A 23,861-nucleotide genomic window follows, 5' to 3' on the forward strand; every position below is an offset into this window, starting at 1 on the left:
TTCTTGTATATAGGACCAGTATTATAGTAGTTATATTCCTGTATATAGGAGTATTATAGTAGTTATATTCTTGTATATAGGGGCAGTATTAAAGTAGTTATATTCTTGTATATAGGGGCTGTATTATAGTAGTTATATTCTTGTATATTGGGGGCAGTATTATAGTAGTTATATTCTTGTATATAGGGGCAGTATTATAGTAGTTATATTCTTGTATATAGGGGGCAGTATTATAGTAGTTATATTCTTGTATATAGGGGCAGTATTATAGTAGTTATATTCTTGTATATAGGAGCAGTATTATAGTAGTTATATTCTTGTACATAGGGGGCAGTATTCTAGTTGTTATATTCTTGTATATAGAGGCAGTATTATAGTAGTTATATTCTTGTATATAGGAGCAGTATTATAGTAGTTATATTCCTGTATATAGGAGCAGTATTATAGTAGTTATATTCTTGTATATAGGGGCAGTATTAAAGTAGTTATATTCTTGTATATAGGGGCTGTATTATAGTAGTTATATTCTTGTATATAGGGGGCAGTATTATAGTAGTTATATTCTTGTATATAGGGAGCAGTATTATAGTAGTTATATTCTTGTATATAGGGGGCAGTATTATAGTACTTATATTCTTGTACATTAAGGGCAGTATTATAGTAGATATATTTTTGCATATACAGTAGGGGGAAGTATTATAGTAATTATATTCTTGTATATAGGGGGCAGTATTATAGTAGTTATATTATTGTACATAGGGGGCAGTATTATAGTAGTTATATTCTTGTACATAGGGGGCAGTATTATAGTAGTTATATTCTTGTACATAGGGGCAGTATTATAGTAGTTATATTCTTGTACATAGGGGTCAGTATTATAGTAGTTATATTCTTGTATATAGGGGGCAGTATTATAGTAGTTATATTCTTGTATATAGGGGCAGTATTATAGAAGTTATATTGTTGTACATAGGGGGCAGTATTATAGTAGTTATATTCTTGTACATAGGGGGCAGTATTATAGTAGTTATATTCTTGTACATAGGGGGCAGTATTATAGTAGTTATATTCTTGTACATAGGGGCAGTATTATAGTAGTTATATTCTTGTACATAGGGGTCAGTATTATAGTAGTTATATTCTTGTATATAGGGGGCAGTATTATAGTAGTTATATTCTTGTATATAGGAGCAGTATTATAGTAGTTATATTCTTGTATATAGGGGCAGTATTATAGAAGTTATATTGTTGTACATAGGGGGCAGTATTATAGTAGTTATATTCTTGTACATAGGGGGCAGTATTATATTAGTTATATTCTTGTATATAGGGGCAGTATTCTAGTAGTTATATTCTTGTACATAGGGGGCAGTAGTATAGTAGTTATATTCTTGTATATAGGAGCAGTATTATAGTAGTTATATTCTTGTATATAGGATCAGTATTATAGTAGTTATATTCTTGTATATAGGGGGCAGTATTATAGTAGTTATATTCTTGAATATAGGGGCAGTATTATAGTAGTTATATTCTTGCATATAGGGGCAGTATTATAGTAGTTATATTCTTGTATATAGGAGCAGTATTATAGTAGTTATAGTCTTGTATACAGGGGGCAGTGTTATAGTAGTTATATTCTTGTATATAGGAGGCAGTATTATAGTAGTTATATTCTTGTATATAGAGGCGGTATTATAGTAGTTATATTCTTGTACATAGGGGCAGTATTATAGTAGTTATATTCTTGTACATAGGGGCAGTATTATAGTAGTTATAGTCTTGTACATAGGAGCAGTATTATAGTAGTTATATTCTTGTATATAGGGACAGTATTATAGTAGTTATATTCTTGTATATAGGGGCAGTATTATAGTAGTTATATTCTTGTATATAGGGACAGTATTATAGTAATTATATTCTTGTACATAGGAGCAGTATTATAGTAGTTATATTCTTATATATAGGGGGCAGTATTATAGTAGTTGTATTCTTGTACATAGGAGGTAGTATTATAGTAGTTATATTCTTGTATATAGGGGTAGTATTATAGTAGTTATATTCTTGTATATAGACGGCAGTATTATAGTAGTTATATTCTTGTATATAGACGGCAGTATTATAGTAGTTATATTCTTGTATATAGGAGCAGTATTATAGTAGTTATATTCTTGTATATAGGGACAGTATTATAGTAGTTATATTCTTGTATATAGGAGCAGTATTATAGTAGTTATATTCTTGTATATAGTGGCTGTATTATAGTAGTTATATTCTTGTATATAGACGGCAGTATTATAGTAGTTATATTCTTGTATATAGACGGCAGTATTATAGTAGTTATATTCTTGTATATAGGAGCAGTATTATAGTAGTTATATTCTTGTATATAGGGACAGTATTATAGTAGTTATATTCTTGTATATAGGAGCAGTATTATAGTAGTTATATTCTTGTATATAGTGGCTGTATTATAGTAGTTATATTCTTGTATATAGAGGGCAGTATTATAGTAGTTATATTCTTGTATATAGGGGGCAGTATTATAGTAGTTCTATTCTTGTATATAGGGGACAGTATTATAGTAGTTATATTCTTGTACATAGGGGGCAGTATTATAGTAGCTATATTCTTGTATATAGGGGCAGTATTATAGTAGTTATATTCTTGTATATAGGAGCAGTATTATAGTAGTTATATTCTTGTACATAGGGGGCAGTATTATAGTAGTTATATTCTTGTATATAGGGGGCAGTATTATAGTAGTTATATTCTTGTATTTAGGGACAGTATTATAGTAATTATATTCTTGCTTACTGCTCTTGGAATGCGGCGATGCAAAAACAAGTAATTTTTCTAAACGGGTTCTTATTGTGCAAACCTAGTAAAAACACGTATACATATTTAGCATCGCCGCATTCGTACTGACCCATAGAATAAAGGTAACATGTTATTTACACCGTATCGTGAACCGTGCAAATTTAAAACACGAAAAACAATGCTGAAATTGCTGCTTTTTTTCTATTTCCCTCCCCAAAAAAAGTTAATACGTGTTAATCAATATACTATATGCACCCAAAAATGGGGCAATTGAAAAAATACAACTCGTCCAGAAAATTAAGGGCGGGTTCACACATAGCGGAATTGCACTTAAATTCCGCTGCGGACACTCCGCAGCGTTAATCCGCAGCGGAGCCGTTTCTCCATTGACTTTCACTTTAATTTAGCAGTGTTCGTTTACACGATGCGTACAATTCCGCTGCGGAGCATAGGCTGCGGAGCGGAATTTGGTGTCCGCAGCATGCTCTGTCTGTTGCGGAGCAGTGGCGGACTGGTTGCGGACTCATGGCGGAATTTCTCCATTGACTTCAATGGAGAGTCAAAATTCCGCAATGAAGTCCGCAGATCTTATGTGTGCTGCGGAGCGTATTGTTTTTACTACCATGACATTTCTTCATTCTGGCTGGACCTATGTATTTCTAGGTCTACAGCCAGACTGAGGAAGTCAATGGGGCTCCCGTAATGACGGGAGCGTTGCTAGGAGACGTCTGTAAATAGTCACTGTCCAGGGTGCTGAAAGAGTTACGCGATCGGCAGTAACTGTTTCTGCACCCGGGACAGTGACTACCGATCTCAATATACATGTATCTGTAAAAAAACATATAAGTTCATACTTACCGAGAACTCCCTGCGTCTGTCTCCAGTCCGGCCTCCCAGGATGACGTTTCATGCTAAGTGACGGCTGCAGCCAATCACAGGCCAAGCACAGGCTGCAGCGGTCACATGGACTGGAGCGTCATCCAGGGAGGTCGGGCTGGATGCCGAAAGAGGGACGCGTCACCAAGACAACGGGCGGTAAGTATGAATTTCTTTGACTTTCACTAGGGAAAGTGCTGTCCCTTCTCTCTATCCTGCACTGAATAGGGAGAAGGGAAGCACTTTCCTGCAGTCCGCAGCGGCCAGTCCGCATCAATTTTCTGCACATTTTGTGCAGATCCGCTGCAGAATCTGCAACGCAGATTCTGTGCGGCATTGATGCGGACAGTTGCGGAGGAATTCCGCCATGTGTGGTCATGCCCTAACAAGTCTCATACTGCTATGTTTATGGAAAAATAAAAAAAGTATAAGACGGTGAAAAAACAAAAAATAGCGCTTGGTCATTAATGCCCAAAAAGGCCGGGTCATTAAGGGGTTAAGTAATGATTAGTGCATCCTTGATGTATTTATGAATAGTCACAGAATCTGTGGAATATCATGAAGCCATCCTTATGGATATACTGCTTACAAGTGGATCGAAGTCTGCAATGCAGATTTTAAAAATAACACTTTGAGCGATAGACATAGAAACCCTAATGATTCTGGTCATACCGAGGAACACAGATTATAATTATTGTTGGGAAAATTATTTATGAATGAAATTTGATCGTTTTAAAGTGACCTTTTCCCCTCTGATGTTATTACATCGAGCCTATCCATGTACACGCCTGGCCTATTAACATGCCTCTTCAGCAGGGGTCCTCCGTTCTCCCATTTTCCCATAGAAAAAGATTGCTACCACCCGCCTTGAGATATTTACACAGAGAGGTCTGCTTAACTTTCAGATACAGAACTCACTCTTTAAAGTGTCACAATTACTAAAATATTCTATTAGTAACAACTAAAGATTTCTCTAGAGCGGAATGTAATGGATACAGAAGACAGACACGATTTCGGGACAGCTATCGAAAGTAGGAAAAATGTTTTTGTGCAAAAAGGTTCCTCCTCAGGAAACTACTGAAAAAGTTATTGTGAATACAAGAAGGTAAAAGGGCGGCTGCTGGTTAGATGGTGAAAATTGGTCAGAATGGGGACTGGTGGCATATTCACAATTGGGTCCTGTTATAGAAAGGAAACTTGACGACGCTCGGTGCAGAGGATTCATTGCACCTTTTTTCAGGTCAAAGGGTGAAGGTGGTGGTGAAGAGGGGGAAAGCCCAGAGAGGCTAATCTGCACCCAGAGAGGCTAATATATGCACACAAAGAGGCTAATAAAGGCCCGAAATAATTGGATTCCTCATAAAATAACAATTCTAAAGAATCTTTTCTTAGAATTCTATGTTATGTTGTTCCTCTGTTATTCCTCCTAGAAATGTATTAATAAATTGACAACTGGAGGTGATCAGTTTAGGGTGTGTCCCTACACAGACTGACACTGTCCAATCAGTGCTGACAGAGTGAGACTGTAGGGACACGCCCCTTTGACAGGTAAAATGGAAACACCCAGTTGTCAATTTATTATTACATTTTTAAGAGGAATAACAGAGGAATGGCAGATTACAGATTCTAAGAAACTGTTTAAGAATTTTTATTTGATAGGGATCACAATTATTTACTAAAGCATACATGACAGGAGAGGTGACAGGTTCTCTAAGTTTTATTATTATTGGTGGTACGCTTCTGGGACTGTTTGGGAAGAGACTGGAGAGAACTGGGTGGTGGAAGCCCATTTGGCCTCCCCTTTAATCTGATCCTGTTGGTGCATTTTATCTTCTATGAACAAAATGGGTTTATACAGAGCACAGAAAATTCATATTTTCATCCCAATGGACTACATCCTAATTATATTACTTTCTGTTTACAAGCCCTTAGTCAGATATTCGCAATATTTGGCTCAAATATATGATAATAGTCCATGGTAATTTGGTCACATCTGGCCCCTGAAGCAGGGTCAGATTGTCACAACTGGAGGGTTCGCCACGGGCCCGGATGGCCTGGGCAACTGGAGCTCGCACACCTGATTGGTGCCCGAACCTATGGAAAGTCATAGTTTATTGATGGGTACTATATGGTACACCATAATGGGATAATGGGGAGGCATCAATAGAAGGTACTGCACAGGATACCATCCAACCTAGGGCTGTGAATTGAGAACCTAAGAAACAATGTGTTAAGTTCCTTACCACATGGGCCCTGAAAACGAGTTCCGATGGACGAGAAAGCTCGGCGATCACGGCTCGTTTGCTCCTTTCACAAGGAGCTTTGATCGGTAATGTATGGGTGCGAACGTTCGTCCCCATATATTTCCATCATGTTGGCAGCACATCTCTCTGCTTACAGAGGGAGATGTGCTGCCAACTAGGCACCATTTTATTGGTCGCATAAACGAGCCGATCAGTCGATGACATCAGCTGATCCCCGCCCTGTATAATTAGCATTCATACGTATAAACGCTCATTTGCGCGATCAATGGCCCGTGTAAAAGGGGCTTCACAGCTCACCACGCGAGATTCAGAATGTGCGTTTAATTTGATTTTCCATCACAATGCCGGAAGACATTGCGTGGAAGATTCATCTAATTCCTCAGATAATTAGTCCCAGCTTTGTTTCCTTATTGTGTGATCGTAGATCCTGTTATAATTATAATTACCCATTCCGGATTTTGGTTTTTTGCTCCAGCTGAGTCAACATTAAGATCCTTTGACATGGTATTAATATGCAGATGCAACAGTTCTGTCGGCGGTTGACAGCATAATATTCTCCTAGGTCATCCCTGTGAATTTGTTTGCATGCAGCGTGTTTGTAAGAACATCAGTTAATAGTGAATATGATGTGGGATTCATTAAAGAGGCTCTGTCACCAGATTTTGCAACCCCTATCTGCTATTGCAGCAGATCGGCGCTGCAATGTAGATTACAGTAACGTTTTTATTTTTAAAAAACGAGCATTTTTGGCCAAGTTATGACCATTTTCGGATTTATGCAAATGAGGCTTGCAAAAGTACAACTGGGCGTGTTTAAAAGTAAAAGTACAACTGGGCGTGTATTATGTGCGTACATCGGGGCGTGTTTACTACTTTTACTAGCTGGGCGTTGTGTATAGAAGTATCATCCACTTCTCTTCAGAACGCCCAGCTTCTGGCAGTGCAGACACAGCCGTGTTCTCGAGAGATCACGCTGTGACGTCACTCACAGGTCCTGCATCGTGTCAGACGAGCGAAGACACCGGCACCAGAGGCTACAGATGATTCTGCAGCAGCATCGGCGTTTGCAGGTAAGTCGATGTAGCTACTTACCTGCAAATGCTGATGCTGCTGCAGAATCAACTGTAGCCTCTGGTGCCGACACGATGCAGGACCTGTGAGTGACGTCACAGATCTGCACTGCCAGAAGCTGGGCGTTGTGAAGAGAAGTGGATGATACTTCTCATCAGAACGCCCAGCTAGTAAAAGTAGTAAACGCGCCCCGATGTACGCACATAATACACGCCCAGTTGTACTTTTACTTTTCAACACGCCCAGTTGTACTTTTGCAAGCCTCATTTGCATAAATACGAAAATGGTCATAACTTGGCCAAAAATGCTCGTTTTTAAAAAATAAAAACGTTACTGTAATCTACATTGCAGCGCCGATCACATGCAATAGCAGATAGGGGTTGCAAAATCTGGTGACAGAGCCTCTTTAACAACATAAATCATTTAGTGGCACCGTACAATTAAATTACATAGGGCTGGTGTTCCCTGCCAAACTGGAAAAGGAAATACAGAAAAGGTCATTGCAGGTGACTAATATAGACAAGATTTGTGTCCCTGTAGGGGGCAGCAGAGAGTAGCAGAAATTATTATCTTTACTATCCCGTTATCATGATTATAATTACTTGTAACATACACAGATTTTATGGAAAGGAGACCCATAATGAACAATAACAACCCCTTTAGAAAAAAAATAAAAATCCTCAAATGGCGTTCTCTTGTATAGAAAACCCATTTTTAAATACTCTATGAGGAAACTATGAGCTTAAATTTGGATCCCCCATTCAGGAACCTCATCTATTAGCCAGCCAGAGTGGAAAGCGGTTACAAAAAACGTTTCTCACTCTGGAGGACCCGGAAGAGCATTGTGTAATGCTTAATTTCCCCTGTGGTGGCGCTGCAGGGGAATTGAATACTTGCTGCTGCACATAAGAGCTGATTGAGGGGGATCTCAGCAGTGGGAGTAACTTTTTAATGAGAAAAATAAAAAACAAACAAAATTATTAAATCCCATACTAAATATAAGATTAAAAAAATATATTTACTGTACATTCAAAATACATGGGCTGTGGTAGCTTGTTCCAGTTCCCAAATTTTTTAACCTGTGGTAGGCGTAACCCAGGAGTACACACCAGGTCTCTAAGAGATATTTAAACTGTCCTCATTCTGTCTCACCACAGAAAACCACTTCAACATGAGAGAACTCACAGCAATCAGCCGATCACTGAAGGTCTGGGTCCAGAGACCCATGACAAAAATCAGATTTTTCCCGGTGAAGACATGGCCGACTGCTATTTCCCCTGGAGAGGTGCTGTAGGGGAAATGTAGTATTACATAGTGGGCCATTTGGATGCAAATGCCATCCATATAATAAATGTATGGCTCGTTAGTGGCTCTCTGCTCTGGTTTGTAGAGGAGGTTCCCAAACCCGGGACCATCCCTTTATGATGTCCATATGATGCTATAGGGGAGATCTACGGGGTTTGCAGTTCAGTGTATGATCAAAGACTTGTGTGTCTTTTGTGTAACTTTTTTAAGAGCGGGTACTTAGGGATGTTGATAAACACTGTAGTCCAGCTCCAAAACTTTACCTAGACACTTGCCCAGTCTTTTCCCATTGGATAAATAATTTTAAATGCTTTAGATGTGGCCTCAGGTCTAAATCAATTTGGAGACGTATATCCCTTTTCCAAAATGCTTGTTAAAACTTCTGTTTTACTTTTGAGCGGTCATTCATACTATGGCCAGGATAACCCTGAGGCCAGTTTTACCAAGAGGAAATTGTAGGTCAAAAATAGTCAATAACTTAAAATATTTTTTCAGAGACCCTGTGTTACCATTGAGTTGATCTAAATCTCAGTCAGTTGTGACTATCTTAGAGACCCGGGGTGGCTTTATAGAGAATGGTACTCTGGGGAAAATTAGAACCCCCTATTTTCCATTTTTAGACAGCTTTGCTAATAATTTCAGCCCATATAATAAATCCATACTGCTGCAAAGTGCCAATATAATTCTGCCATATATAACCCACATAATACCACCAAATAGTGGCCAAATAATGAGCAGTACAATAACAGTACACCCTTAAAGTGTAGCTAAACGTTTGACAAACTTCTGACATGTCATAGTGATATGTCAGAAGTTTGTATTGGTGGGGGTCCGAGCACTGAGACCCCCACCAATCGCTAGAACAAAGCAGCTGAAGCGCTCGTGTGAGCGCTCAGCCGCTTCGTGTCTGTTCGGCTTTTTCCGGAAAGCCGATGTATCGGAGTACGGGCTCATAGACTTTCTATTGAGTCCGTACACCGATACATTTATTTCCATTACAAGCCGAACAGACACGAAGCGGCTGAACGCTCACACAAGAGCTTCAGCTGCTTCGTTCTAGCGATTGGTGGGGGTCTCAGTGCTCGGACCCCCACCAATCCAAACTTCTGACATGTCACTATGACATGTCAGAAGTTTGGCAAACGTTTAGCTACACTTTGAAGATCCCACATAATACCGCCATATATGTTCCATGTAATGCTATAATTCAGTTTTCAAATAATACCACCATACACCCCTAAATAATACTGGGTGGCTTCAGTTAGCTATTGACATTTGTGCCCTCAGGTGTCACCTAAGAAATTGCAGCCCTGAGCAATAGTTCAGTTGGCCATCCCCTAAAACCGGCCCTGTCTAGAACAATGCAGGACAATAAACCCCACCAGAGAGCTACTTCCTGTTCTTATATTCGGTGCCCCCATAACGCTTTTCAAAACCGTATATATTACAGAAATTAGATTTCAAGAACTTTAAAGAATTATCTGTCAGGGATCACGGTGTAAATTCTTGTATATAAAAAAAATTCAGCAAAAACAAAAGATCTCTGTATGAATCAAAATCATCAAGTATGGTTTGTATTAGACCGGTCTGGGTTTATCTTGGCAAGAATTACGCATAAGAAACACTAAAAAGTTTATATTTAAGCTAAGAAAATGAAAAAAAGTTTTAAAAATAACAGTTTTTAGATAAAACGGTGATGTGAAAACACAACGTAGAATGTTTATTTCTAGTGAGCCGGGGTTAAAATATCTTCCCACAAAAATATTTTGCTGTCATATCATATTTGGTGTTGATTTAGGTTCTGGGCCAGGTCAACAGATCTGATCCTATGAGACTGGACAATGAGTCAAGTTTCCATAGTATTCCCAGTCCATCATCTTTCATACAAACAGCTCATTGACGCTTGTTGGGCATATTAGAGATAAGGAGACACAAAAATAAAAGGATCAAAACGAAGAATGAGAAGAGTGAATGACTGCAAGTAACGTACAAGGAGTAATGATGGACAATAAGTAAAGATTAGATGAAAAATGGGGATGGCTTAAAACAGGCCACGCAAAATGTGATTATTTTTTTTGGGGCCTGATGACATAATTTACCTAAAATATAGGCAATGTATGAACAGTAAAAACACTCAGATGTTTCTACACAAGAAGATCGTAAAACATGTTGAAAACCTCCTTGCAATTTTATGACCCATCTTTCAAGACAGTGGGTTCTGAGAATGGTAGATGTCTCCTGATCATACATGTATATAGAGTTTGGATGAAGGAGATAACGAAACTTGGCAAAGGACAAAGATGGTTTAGCAGGAGAGATGGATAAGAAGTGGATATTGTATGAAAGAAAGAGGGGATCAGGAACTGAATGAGGGAAAGGTCCTAAGAACAGTAGATGACTCAGGATCATAAGTGATTAGATATAGGATGGAGAAGAAAGAAGAAAAGAGATTGGATAAAAGGGATAGAGAAACTGAAGATGGCCATACACATACGATAAAAGTTGGTCGAACCTGCTTATTATGGTGGAATTGACCCACAAGCTAATGTGTATGAGGACCTCCCAACTCTATCCTGAAAGCAGTTGTCAGGAAAAAGAAAAAAAAAAAAGATTTCAACATGCCCAATCCTTTGTTCCCGCGGTAGAGGTGTCTGGCAGTGGCTTTTTCCTCAGTTCTCATCTTTAAAACAAATATGGCGCCGAGGGTGCATATTTATGGTGGAGCCAGGAGATATAGCTTTTAGAGGCAAGCTATTTCATGTGTTTCGACAGCTTTAACGAAACACAAATATGGGTCAGCAAGAGCAATTGGATGAACAAGAGAGATGTTTAAGATAATAGATGACTACATGAGGACTGTCCCTCCTTATCTGACATAGAACCTGGAGAGACGCTAGTGTATGCTGGACCTACAAATGGTGAGACAATCCTACAATGCGCAGAGAGTATCATGCATGGGTCCTATTAAAATAGAATAGAATCAAAACACGATACTCTCCAGGCGTCGTATGGTGCCTCAAAGTACCACCCAACGTGCGCCAGCGTCTCTCCACGCCCCATGTCAGATGCGGTTAAAGAGCGGAATTGGAGGGAAAGTTTTAAGAGGTTTGAAACTTGACTCAGGTTAAGCCAAACCAGATACCTATCTGTAGCCAGCACTGTTTTGGAGTTATAGCTCCTCATCAGTATAGAATATCTACCAGCTGGATCTCCGCAAGGAGCGTTGTTTGTCAGGAGTAAAAACTGGATTAAAGAGCGAGATGGAGACAAAATATTGATGAAGCATAGAGATGTAGGGGAGCAAAGACGGGATCAAGAGTAGACTTTAAAAAGGAGGCCATATCAACTTCAAAGAGATGAGTTGGGAGTAGATATTGGATCAAGGAGAAAGTGAATGGGAAGTTGAAAAGCCATGGGTCAGGAATAAAGATTGGATGATGAGGACATGATAGGGAGGGCATTGAAGTTCTGAGAAGGTACATTCGAGTGAAATGGTGGAGGAGCAGGAAGAAATATTGCATAATATGTAGGAAAGGGAATCGTGAGAAAAGAGGAGCGGGTTATACAAAGAATTTGAAACAAAAAAACAAACATGAAAATTATTTGATCAGCCCCATGAATATCACAATCTCTATACGTTTGCAAAAAATAATAACGACTAACAGCTGAAGCTTTCATTTTGAAAATATGCACATCATGGGACTCGAATATGATAAAACTGGCCCACATACAAATGCCGATATAGAAGAAAACCACTGAATTGACAGGGAGAAGGAACATAATCTATTCAGTGAATTTCCTTGGCTTGTGTTCTTCAGCCGGGATATTCTGACGTACAATCCTCTGGATGATGTGAAGACAGAACATCTGCAGTGATTATTTCTGTGATTTCTCTCCTTCCAGTTCACATCCTAAGTTCCCTTTGACATCTCTGGCTTTACGGGTCTCTTACTGGCATTGTTCTTAATAAAGAGGAATTTTATCTCTACAGAATTCGGTTTCCTTTCTATGTTAATGTATGAACAGATGTGTCAGGAAATTAAACTTAGTAACAAGAGTAGATAATAGAGGAGAGATGAGGTTTTTTCTTTTGGCATGGAAAACTGGCAAACTAATTTCATGCCGATCTCAATTTCGTTATTTCACTTCAATCTTAATTATTTGCATATTTTACCCATGGTTAACTTGGGTACAAATGTTTCACTAATGTTCCCCTTAGCAGATTACATTTGCCCTTATCAATGTCCCTACTGGGGTTCTGGGTGGTGGCCATCATATTCCTGACCCCAAGCAACTTGGATTTCGAGGTCCATGGGTTGCTTGGATGGGAGTTTAGGCAGGTCCCGGATCCCAGGCAGGTCTCCTGAAGCTTCAGCGGAGGCCATTTGTTCCTGATCATTACAGAGCCCTCTGGCTTGAGGGTTGGGGAATAAGTTGGGTGCCTGTCTCCTTTTGGAAAAGGCTTGCGATTTACCACATACTTGTGTACTTTCTAGTGCGGCACGCTGTACTTTTTTTGCACAATTGGGCTTTCATAAAAAAAAAAAGGGAACTCCAGACAGATGTCCCAGCCGGAAGAGAACTAGTTCTCGCTTTCATGTGCTGATCCACTGTTGGCATAATTTTGGCTCTAAAAGATTGCTGGTATATTTGTAATCATTGCTAGGAGTGACCAGTGTTGGGGTACATTACGCCCATTAGGCAACATTTCTCTGTTAATGGCCACTATTTTTTAGGTTGTAAACTTTTTTTACCAGCAAAAACGAATCGCTTATTTCGGAAAACAAAACAAAACAATAGTGATAGACCAGCAAGTGATTTGCCCTTGGGGTTGTCTAAATTGAACCTTTCATGCCTGGGCCTCATTATTGTGTCAGAACCTTAGCCCTATGCAGGATTCTGTGAGCCAGCCTGGCAGTATTGTATCACAACTGTTCTATGGCTCGTAGTTTTTATGGGTACTATCAGAACTGGTCATTTACATATGGGCACAATTGTATGTGCAGTTGTGAACAGACCCGGACATGTGGTGCGTTAAATGTATAGGCAATAAAAGATCTGGCACGACTGCATAGACAGAATTATTTCGATTTTACTCCGCTATAGGCACTTCTGCTTGATTGTCACCATATGTATAATATATGATATCGTTATAGTAGAAACTTCTTTGTGGACACAGATACAGTACGTGATTGGAGCCACTATATGGACACTGCAGTGTAACTGGACATATATATGGATATTTTTATATGGCAGGGACAATTGTATGGCCATTAGTGTGTAGCTTGCACCACATTGCAAGGGTAGAAGTTGAGGTAGGAGAATTTGAAGCGCATGGTGTATAACTGGGTTGTGGTGCCTTCTCAAAGACAAATAGAAGGTGCCCACATGTTGGCATACTGCAATGGTTCACCATGTTACCGGGCCTTTTCAGAGGCATGAAGTGGAGGTCAAAGTGGGTCTAAATGAGCACAAATCTCTCAGCAGCAAAGTTTGCACATGATGGAAAGTTGATCTGTTTTAAGTCTTTCCCATCTGGCATGTCAGGAGCAGAGCGAGACAGATTTCAATCATGCTTTTATCACCGTCCATATCCAATTACACCTGTATAAAGCCCAAGGCTAGTCATTCCCAATCCTATGTCTACAAGGGTGAAAGCACACCTCATCCTAATATTCATAGAACCTTTGTAAAAAAATAAAATAAAATGTTTCCTTTTTGAGTGCGACCATAATTTATCTGATCCCAGTACCTCCATTAGGGATCCAATCATCTTGCTCCAATAACATCACTCAGAGTACCCTCTTAACATTGTCAACCAGAGTACCCTCTTAACAGGATTAATCAAGGTACCCTCATAACATGGTCGGCCACAGAACCCTCATAAAATTGTCAGCCATTGCCCCCCTCAACATCTGTTTAACGAGATCTTTCTAGTGCTGGATAAAGGTCCTCTCATACGGTCCGACGTGGGCTGTGTAAACGAGCGCCGATCACAGAGACAGCTCATTGATCGGTACTCGCTTGCTCTTTTCACAAGGAGCTACGTCTGGGGACAAGCAATCGTTACCCCGATCATCCTCATACGTTTCTATCATGTCGGCAGAACGTCCCCCTGTTTACACCTGCGCTGCCGACAACGGTAATATTTTCGGATGTATAAATGATACAATCAGCTGATGAACAGGCGTTTGCTCGATCATCGGCTGATCAATGGCCCTGTTTACACAACGATGTTTGCCTGATAATTGACCTATGCAAAAGGGCCTTAAGGTCCTGCTCTGTGATTTGTCATGAGAAGTTCATTACTGTAGAGGCTAAGAACAGTCTCTAAAAAAACTAAACCCCAAAAAATGATTTTCTTACCTTGAATATCATCATTAAAGGTACAATATTTACTGCGGTATTTGTTGAGCAGTCGAAAGGCATTGGAATTAGCAAAATCTTCAAACTGGATCAAGCAATTCATTCCATATCTGTAAAAAGGAAAACATCTATTGTCACCTTTGTACATTACAAATTGTGTGTTTATTGTGCATTTTTTTCCCCCCAAAACAGCGCCACTTTCATCTATTGGCTGTGTCTGGTATTGCAGTCCAGTTACATACAAGAGAATGTGGCTGAGCTGCAAAACTAGACAGTTCATAGACAAGGTTGAATCTTTACGGTTAGAATTGATGGTGCTATTTATTTTATATTTGGACCATGTAGGTGGAGATAAAGTTGGTTACGACAATTAGAAGCACTCAATATTGTCAAAAAAATGCAAGAACAGTATATGGGACCCTTGCCCTCAAATCATAGAGCACCCCTTTATCATATAGAACCCCCCTATCAGGGAAACCGTCACCAAGTCTATCTATCCAGCAATCCCCCAGTAATTGGGAGATATGAAATTCATTATTTCAGACTCTTACATGCGATCTAATAGACAGTAGGATTCTGCTAGCGGCTTTTGTAGGTTCCAGAGGGGCCTCTTACTTTCTGGCCCCTGGGTTCAGCTGTAATCGGTCAGGGAAACCGGCAGCAAGTGTTCAATTAATCTGTAGCGCCCCCAAAGGGGAAATAAAGAATTGCATGGTGCCCATTGAAATCAATGGGCTGTCTGTGTAATGTATGGACTTGCCGGGTCCTCCAGAGAGAAAGACTCTTTACAGCGATTATTCTCCTATTCTGGATAATAGATAAGAATCTTAAACAGCTGCACAGGTTACACGTATGAAATAGGAAACAATAGGGAGGAATCCTCCAGCTCACCCACTGATTGTCTTAGTCCAGACTGCGCTCGGATCCTGCGTGACGGCACACGGCAAAGTAGCAAGAAAACGAGAAAATAAAAAAATGATCCAGCGCTTGTTGAGGATTATAAAAAGGAACCACGGTTCCAAGTTTAATTTAATGATTAAAAGTTCAAGTGCAAGGCAAGTGGTAGCAGTAGCCTACGCGTTTCGGACAACACTTCTGTCCTTATTTATGGCCCATGAATAAGGACAGAAGTGTTGTCCGAAACGCGTAGGCTACTGCTACCACTCCCCTTGCACTTAAACTTTTAATCATTGAATTAAACTTGGAACCGTGGTTCCTGTTTATAATCCTCAATAAGCGCTGGATCATTTTTTTATTTTCTCGTTTTCTTGCTACTTTGCCGTGTGCCGTCACGCAGGATCCGAGCGCAGTCTGCTCTGGCTCCACTTGGTCCTTTAGATTTGTCGCCTAGTCCTTGTAGTCCATTCTCCTGGCTTTGACCCTTGGCCCATCTCCTGACTACGTTTCCATCTCATCCTGTTTTGTCACATCCTGAGTGCGTTATCGGTGACGACACCTGGCTTCGCTTCTGCTCCACATATTTCTAGCAGCGTAACCCTCGGCAATCGATCACTACTTAGTCACTTAGCTCATCTCTGATATAAATGGATGTCTGACAAAAAAAAAGAAAGTATACAGAGCGGTATACTTTATTTTTTTCCTGGATGCTTCTGTATGGAATAGCACAGTCTACTACGTTATTCAATACAGTAAAATAAAAATCTAAAAAAAAAAAAGTCGTTGCATATCTACCTGACATGATAAAAGGACACTCTTTTAGCATACGCTGGGTCAATGGGAACCTATGGAGCTTTCCCAGCGCATACGCCAAATGTAGTCATCAAAGGTGAGGTCGACAGAGCCTTTTGTCGAATGTTTTCTATCTTTTGATTGTGTGCGAATCATTAGTTGTAAAGGACATTTTGGAACATTTGCCTATAATAAAAAAAAACATTTAGGCTAGGAGACTACATGGCGACTTTGGCAAGTCCCTGTCTGCATTGCACATAATGAAAGGCAATGTGGCCACGGCTTGCCGGGACTGCGGCAACAGTTGCAATAAAACCAGCAGGTTCGGATTCCTTGCAAGTAGTGATGCGGTTGTAGCCACCCACGGGTCACAACACAGCCACATTGACTTTCATTGCTTGCGAGACAGGCAGGGTGACACCATGATCTTTGGTCGCACGGTGTCATGGCCAAAGTGGCTGTGTAGCCCTAGCCTTACAACTTGACAATGTGCACTTTTTCTTTTTTGTAGTAATAAGACAAATGTTGCACATATTTGTACAAATTTAGCCTTTTTACCCTGTGAAATTTCCTCCCACACTAAATAATAAACGTTACCTAATGTTCTTCACAAGCGCTCAACATAAAAAAATAAAATAGGATAAAATGAGATTGTTTGTCGCTCTCAGACTATTCATAATGTCTAAACACATAAAACACATACAGTTAGAAAATAAGATATGGAACAAAATGTTTCTAATTTAGGCATATGAGGGGGGGGGGGGGGTGATAAATATTTAAAAAAGAAAACTACAAAAACTTAAAGGGATTTTCAAATTTTATGTAAATGCTTCAGTCTTCACCAGGAATCCTGGTTGACGCGTGAACACCTAGTCATTTTTCTGAACCTCAAGTGGATGAAGACTTTATTGGCAGCAGATTATCCAATAATGGCTTTCAGGGGAAAAAAAAAGACGAAATGCAAAAATAGCCGTGACACAATGACTCGGAGCACAAATGAGACATCTGACTGCTCCCATGACAAATGAGCTGAAAGGACTGATCCGGGGGATTCTCCTGTAGGCTGCGGGCAATGCCATAGACAGTGCTGTCATTCATCCTCTTCTTTTATGTCTACTGTAACGTGATGTGGACACATGGGAGACAGTCGGAGACTTAATAGCCGAAAACCGATACAGAACCTTCAGGGCTTATTTGAGATCGTGACCCTCCCCATGAAACGCTCCATTGACAGCACCTCTCCTTGTAGACAGGTGTCCTACATCTGTGTTTGAATCATTCTTCTGGTATTAATAGGGCCTTTTGTGGGGAGAAATTAGTTGTTCTGTCATTCCAACAAACATGGCGACAGCTTTTATTCCTAAGTGAAGATGAGGTCAGTTTCAACACCCGGTTTATTGTATGTATTTCCTCAGATGTTTTGTTCCATAAGAATAGGTGTCCGCACATTTTGAGAGACTGTCTTTGGTTACAGGTCTATCACTTGTGTAATAAATTATATAAGAGGCTGCAATGGATGGGTCTAGAGAAGTATCTTAGCTTTATCTATTTCCGAGAAGGCCGGGTAACACCGGTATGGCTACTATTACAATTCCCATAGGGGTTGTCATCCAGCTTTCCCTACAGTCCCAGAGTAAGTGAAACAGTAATGGGGTAGGCGTCATTGCATACCCAGGCAGCTTTTTCATGGAGGAGTCTAGGAAAGTTAGTCGAGAAACCCAACATTGCTTGAGATTTAATAGGAGTTGTCGGCACGCCATACAACTTTACTTTATTGGGTTAAACACAAACAAAAATCGAGGTTTTGGCTCCAAATAGAGACATTTTATTCCACGCGGACTTGAGTCAAGCTCACAGAAGTAATGTTCTTTCATTTCTCAATAACATGATAAATGGGTTCTCCACTTTCAACAATACCTTTTTGTTAGAAAGGTCACCGTAGGATAACTTGATTGTAGGGTATCCCACTGCTGGGACCCCCAGTGTTCAGCTGTAATCTATCAGGGAAATCGTTAGCAAGTGTTCAATTCACCTGCAGCACCACCAAAGGGTAAATAAAGCATTGCATGGTGTCCATTGAAAAAAAACAAAACACTGGGCTGTGTGTAATGCACTGATCTGCCAGGTCCTCCACACGAGAGAGATAGACTCTTTACAGCTTTTATTCTGGATAATAGATGGGGATGCTGAACAGGGGACCCCTTCTATTAACTCAGAATTGCACACTAGGTAATTTGTCAAATTATTATAATTTTTTTTAAAGGAGAAAATCCTGTCAAATTCATCCAGTCCTATAGTAGAGCATGTCGATATTCCTACTACCATTAGGGGGCGCTGAAGCAAATATGTTGATAGTCTTACTAGATCCAGATCCTCCTATTGGTTTTGGAACGTACCAATGTGCTATGATATTATGACATTTCCCCCATGTATTGGTCTTGTCTAGACCTGCAAGTAATTTAGAGGCTACAGCTTATGTTGCATCATTGACGTCACGGGTCATGAATGTTTAATCAAGTTATGTAGAAGACGGAGCTTTGGTGGTTAAAGTGTAATTGGTGTCAAGTCAATGAAATCCTAATAAAAAATGTTGATTATACTCTTAGAAGAATGCTATAATAGAGGTGATTTATGTAATAACAGCTCAGCCGAGGTCAACAGGTTTAACAGTGATCAAGCATCACCATCTTCACAGACACCTTGATGACAATTATATAAGCCTGAAGAGCAATTCAAGTCCCAATTGATATGGAGATAAAATGTGCATTAATCAATTGCAGGTTACAAAGTATCGTATATGTACTATTCATATTCCTCGAGGGACAATAGGATTGTGGTGAGTTCTTTCGTTTTTAATCTTTCAATACTATTACATCAGTACAAACTACTGAAGTGATAATGAGTAAAATATATAACTTTATTTCATAGCTATCTAAAAACAGGGGTACAATCACCACTGTGAAAAGCCCAACCGTGTATTTAAAAACGTATTAAACAAAATACACCAAGTCCTAGTTCGTTTGCGAACCCTTTATGACTGGGTATATAACAAAGATAACAAATTGTGGAATCAGCGTTTGAACATTGGTGTAGCAGTGGTTTAGACCCTCGTACACACAGGAGCCTGCATTAACCGCGCATGAATCTCCCAATGCACAGATGCACAACAATGCCACTGCCCCCTACGCAAAATTCCTTCACTTCACCCGACCCTACGCGTTTCTATACTTATCATCAGGGGTCTGTCAGTCTGGCCAGGATGCCAGCGATATTTCTTCCGCAGTAGATATTCTACTGCACAACACGGAAGCATGCACGCATAGATGTCAGCGGCATGCTTCACTACGGGACTCAGAGTAACTATAAACTAAATACTCCTCCCCCTGGCCTCGGCGGCATACTTCGAGCCAGCCAATCAAACCAGCCCACCACATCCGTGACGCTCACCCATGTGACTCCCGGCCGTCAGCTGACATACCCGGAAGCCACACTGTAAACACCACAGAGCGTGCAGACTGAATGGGAGGCTGTACAAGTATCTGCTTGCCGCACAGAGCCTCCTACTATTCAAGGATGGAGTATAACAATGTTAGGTTGGATACATATTGCGGATCAGCTCAGGACCGCAATTGGACTACCACGATAGAAACACCTACCCTGGAAATACATACTGTATGAATGGAAGACGATGTTAATGTCAACCACACTTAGGACATTTGAACCACTCCTGGACTATATTGCCATGCCCGTTACTTTTGAATGGTATATTGCAAGTAACTGTGCTTGGACTAGGATTAGATTGCCATACCCCCACCCATGGGACCGACAAAACCTTATAACTTGATATGAGTTGTACTTTAAATAAAACAGGTGTAATTTGTTTGCTCGTTTAAACCTTCAGGATGTACGCAGGCCAGTCTGTAAATCCATTGGGCCTCTTTGCGCAAAAGGAGGTTATCCCAATCTCCTCCCCGTTTAGGAGGACGTACCAACTCAATTGCCTGAAATTTCAAACATTCTACCCTGCCTTGATGTTTTGCATGTACATGTTTTGATATGGAAGTGTCTCATGAATTTGTAACGTCTCCCACATGTTCCCTAATCCGGCGCCGAAACTGCCGTATCGTTTTGCCCACATAGTTCAGTGGGAACGGACATGTAATTAAATAGACTACCCAAGCCGTTTTGCAGTTCACAAAATCTCAGATATCATACTCAAAAAAAAAAAAAAAAAAGATAAGACTTTGCAACAATCCTTAGAGAGGTTTACTAGTCATCTAAAAAAGCGCAAGCACTTCCAGTTCCAGAGAGATCTGCAGGAGTTCAGGGAGAAAAAAGCGTATGATTTTGTTAATCAGCAACAGCAACAGCATCAGCAGGGAAATAGAGGTCAAAGAGAATCTGACCCTTCTACATCAGAGAGTGAAACAACAGACTCTGAAAGAGTAGGCCCATTCTTTGGGACTGGTGGTGGTAGACAGAAATATAGGGGAGGTGCCAGAGGCAGGAATAGAGGCCGAGCCAGAGCTTCTTCCAATAGTGGCAGTAATTTTTTATCCAACAATCCCCCCATTTCCCGCTACATGCTGAGGGGACAAAAGGATTAGTAAAGGGAAGAGGAACGGATAAATTACAAATAATCAATTTATCGGAACATAATCTGAGATCATGCTTTTAGAGAAGGGACTTTCGTTTGTCCCCACAGTGAAATTTGATTCATTCACTTGGATCAAGGATTTGAACTTGTTTGCTCGAAAATTAAAATGGATTAAGTTTTTTAAACATCTCAACAGAAAAAAATGCTTGGAAATGGGTCTAGAGGAATCTGATTTAGAAGGCCTAGAAGCTCTGGAAGGGTTGCTTGAAGAATCGAGTAGAGCCCCAGGACTGGGTCCTTTTACTAATTTAAAAACCAGAAGTAGGAAGTTGCCGCCATTGGGAGATTTTACTAACGTAGATCTGTTCGTAGATTTGGTGGGTGAAGAGATCAAAGCTTTGAGTCAGGATATGAGGGGCATTGATAACAATCTGTCTTGGTCTGAACGTGTAGCTCTTACCACTTTGGAAAAAAGACGTAATATAATTTTAAAAGCATCCGATAAGGGTGGGAACATTGTGGTCATGAGTCGAGAAGACTGTTACACCATTCTAAAAGAGAACCCCACAGCAGTGTTCAAGAAGGAGCTTTTGGATATCCTACGGGATGCAAAGAGCAGGTCTTTGATCAGTGCTAGTGAATTCAACTTTTTATTTCCACAATTTCCTATCATGGCATGCTTCTATAGCCTGCCAAAAATCCACAAAGGCTATCCTCCCCTGCGTGGTAGACCCATTGTGTCAGGTATTAACAATCTAACCCAGAATGTGAGTACATACATAGACCAGGTGCTGCGTCCGTTTGTACTAGGTCTTTCATCATATGTACGTGATACTATGGATGTTTTAAAACAAATTGAGGGTATCACATTGGAACAAAATACATTTCTGGCGAGTTTAGATGTAGAGGCTTTGTATTCCTCCATTCCATATAGACTTGGCTGTGAAGCAGTGGAATATTTTCTAAAATCCAGGGGCACTCAATATGTGGCTCATAATCAGCTTGTTTTGCAATTGCTACATTTTGTGTTGGAAAGGAATATTTTTATCTTTGAAGACCGTATCTTTCACCAGCAACGTGGTACAGCAATGGGGAGTCCCACTGCTCCCACTTATGCAAACTTGTTTCTTGGCTGGTGGGAAGAGACAGTTGTCTTTGGGGATAAATTTTTCAAATGGACTTCATCAATAGGTATCTGGATTAGATATATTGATGACGTGTTGTTGCTCTGGAATTCCACAGTGGAGGAATTCAATAACTTTGTGGCAGCCCTCAATATTAACGATCTAGGGCTCAGGTTCACATGTGAAATCAGTGATCAGGAATTATCTTTTTTTAGACCTCAAGATAATTAAAACTAAGGAAGGCACAATACGTACTAAAGTACACCGCAAGGAGACAGCAACTAATAGTTTCCTTCAAACAGTTGTCACCCTTATCCCCTTAAACGAGGGATTCCCAGAGGCCAATTTATGAGAGTACGCCGGAATTGTAGTTCAATGGACGATTTTGAATCACAGGCACATGACCTCACAAACAGATTGAAGGAGAGAGGCTTCCCCAAGGGGGTAATTAGAAAGGCCTATGAGGGAGCGAGGGATGCAGATAGGCAGAGTCTTTTAGTCCCTAGACAACGTAAAGAAGAAAGGGTCACCAGGCTCATAGGTACTTTTGACTCCAAACAATCTGAGATCATGGAAATACTCAAGAGGTACTGGCGTATTCTAGGTGCCGATGCGGACCTGGCGGATCAGATAACACAATGGCCTTCAGTCACGTTCCGTAGAGGAAAAAACATTAGGGACAGGGTGATGCAGAGTTGTTTTGATCCTTTAATCCATAAGGGTACTTGGTTAGACAGGCAGATACCAGGCACACACAGATGTGGTAGTTGTAGAGCCTGTGATTTTATCCAAACTGGGAAAAAATTCAAAAGTGTTACCACCAATTTTGAGTATGACATCCGAGATTTTGTGAACTGCAAAACGGCTGGGGTAGTCTATTTAATTACATGTCCGTGCCCACTGAACTATGTGGGCAAAACGATACGGCAGTTTCGGCGCCGGATTAGGGAACATGTGGGAGACGTTACAAATTCAAGAGACACTTCCATATCAAAACATGTACATGCAAAACATCAGGCAATTGAGTTGGTACGTCCTCCTAAACGGGGAGGAGATTGGGATAACCTCATTTTGCGCAAAGAGGCCCAATGGATTTACAGACTGGCCTGCGTACATCCTGAAGGTCTAAACGAGCAAACAAATTACACCTGTTTTATTTAAAGTACAACTCATATCAAGTTATAAGGTTTTGTCGGTCCCATGGGTGGGGTATGGCAATCTAATCCTAGTCCAAGCACAGTTACTTGCAATATACCATTCAAAAGTAACGGGCATGGCAATATAGTCCAGGAGTGGTTCAAATGTCCTAAGTGTGGTTGACATTAACATCGTCTTTCCATTCATACAGTATGTATTTCCAGGGTAGGTGTTTCTATCGTGGTAGTCCAATTGCGGTCCTAAGCTGATCCGCAATATGTATCCAACCTAACATTGTTATACTCCATCCTTGAATAGTAGGAGGCTCTGTGCGGCAAGCAGATACTTGTACAGCCTCCCATTCAGTCTGCACGATCTGTGGTGTTTACACTGTGGCTTCCGGGTATGTCAGCTGACGGCCGGGAGTCACATGGGTGAGCGTCACGGATGTGGTGGGCTGGTTTGATTGGCTGGCTCGAAGTATGCCGCCGAGGCCAGGGGGAGGAGTATTTAGTTTATAGTTACTCTGAGTCCCGTAGTGAAGCATACCGCTAACATCTATGCGTGCATGCTTCCGTGTTGTGCAGTAGAATACCTGCTGCTGAGGAAAATATCG

The 23,861-nt window shown here is 40.5% G+C and overlaps 1 protein-coding gene across 4 annotated transcripts in view; it reads right to left on the minus strand.

Annotated features, from left to right (window-relative positions):
• Positions 1-23,861, minus strand: part of ME3 (malic enzyme 3) — a 335,644-nt gene that overhangs the window by 70,651 nt on the left and 241,132 nt on the right. For all 4 annotated transcript variants that reach the window (XM_075851433.1, XM_075851434.1, XM_075851435.1 and 1 more), the window contains exon 8: positions 14,699-14,808. In XM_075851433.1, coding sequence (XP_075707548.1) covers positions 14,699-14,808 — 110 coding nt within the window. The remainder of the gene's footprint in view (positions 1-14,698; positions 14,809-23,861) is intronic.

The sequence above is a fragment of the Rhinoderma darwinii genome, chromosome 2, assembly GCF_050947455.1.
Source record: "Rhinoderma darwinii isolate aRhiDar2 chromosome 2, aRhiDar2.hap1, whole genome shotgun sequence".
Taxonomy (NCBI): Eukaryota; Metazoa; Chordata; class Amphibia; order Anura; family Rhinodermatidae; genus Rhinoderma; species Rhinoderma darwinii.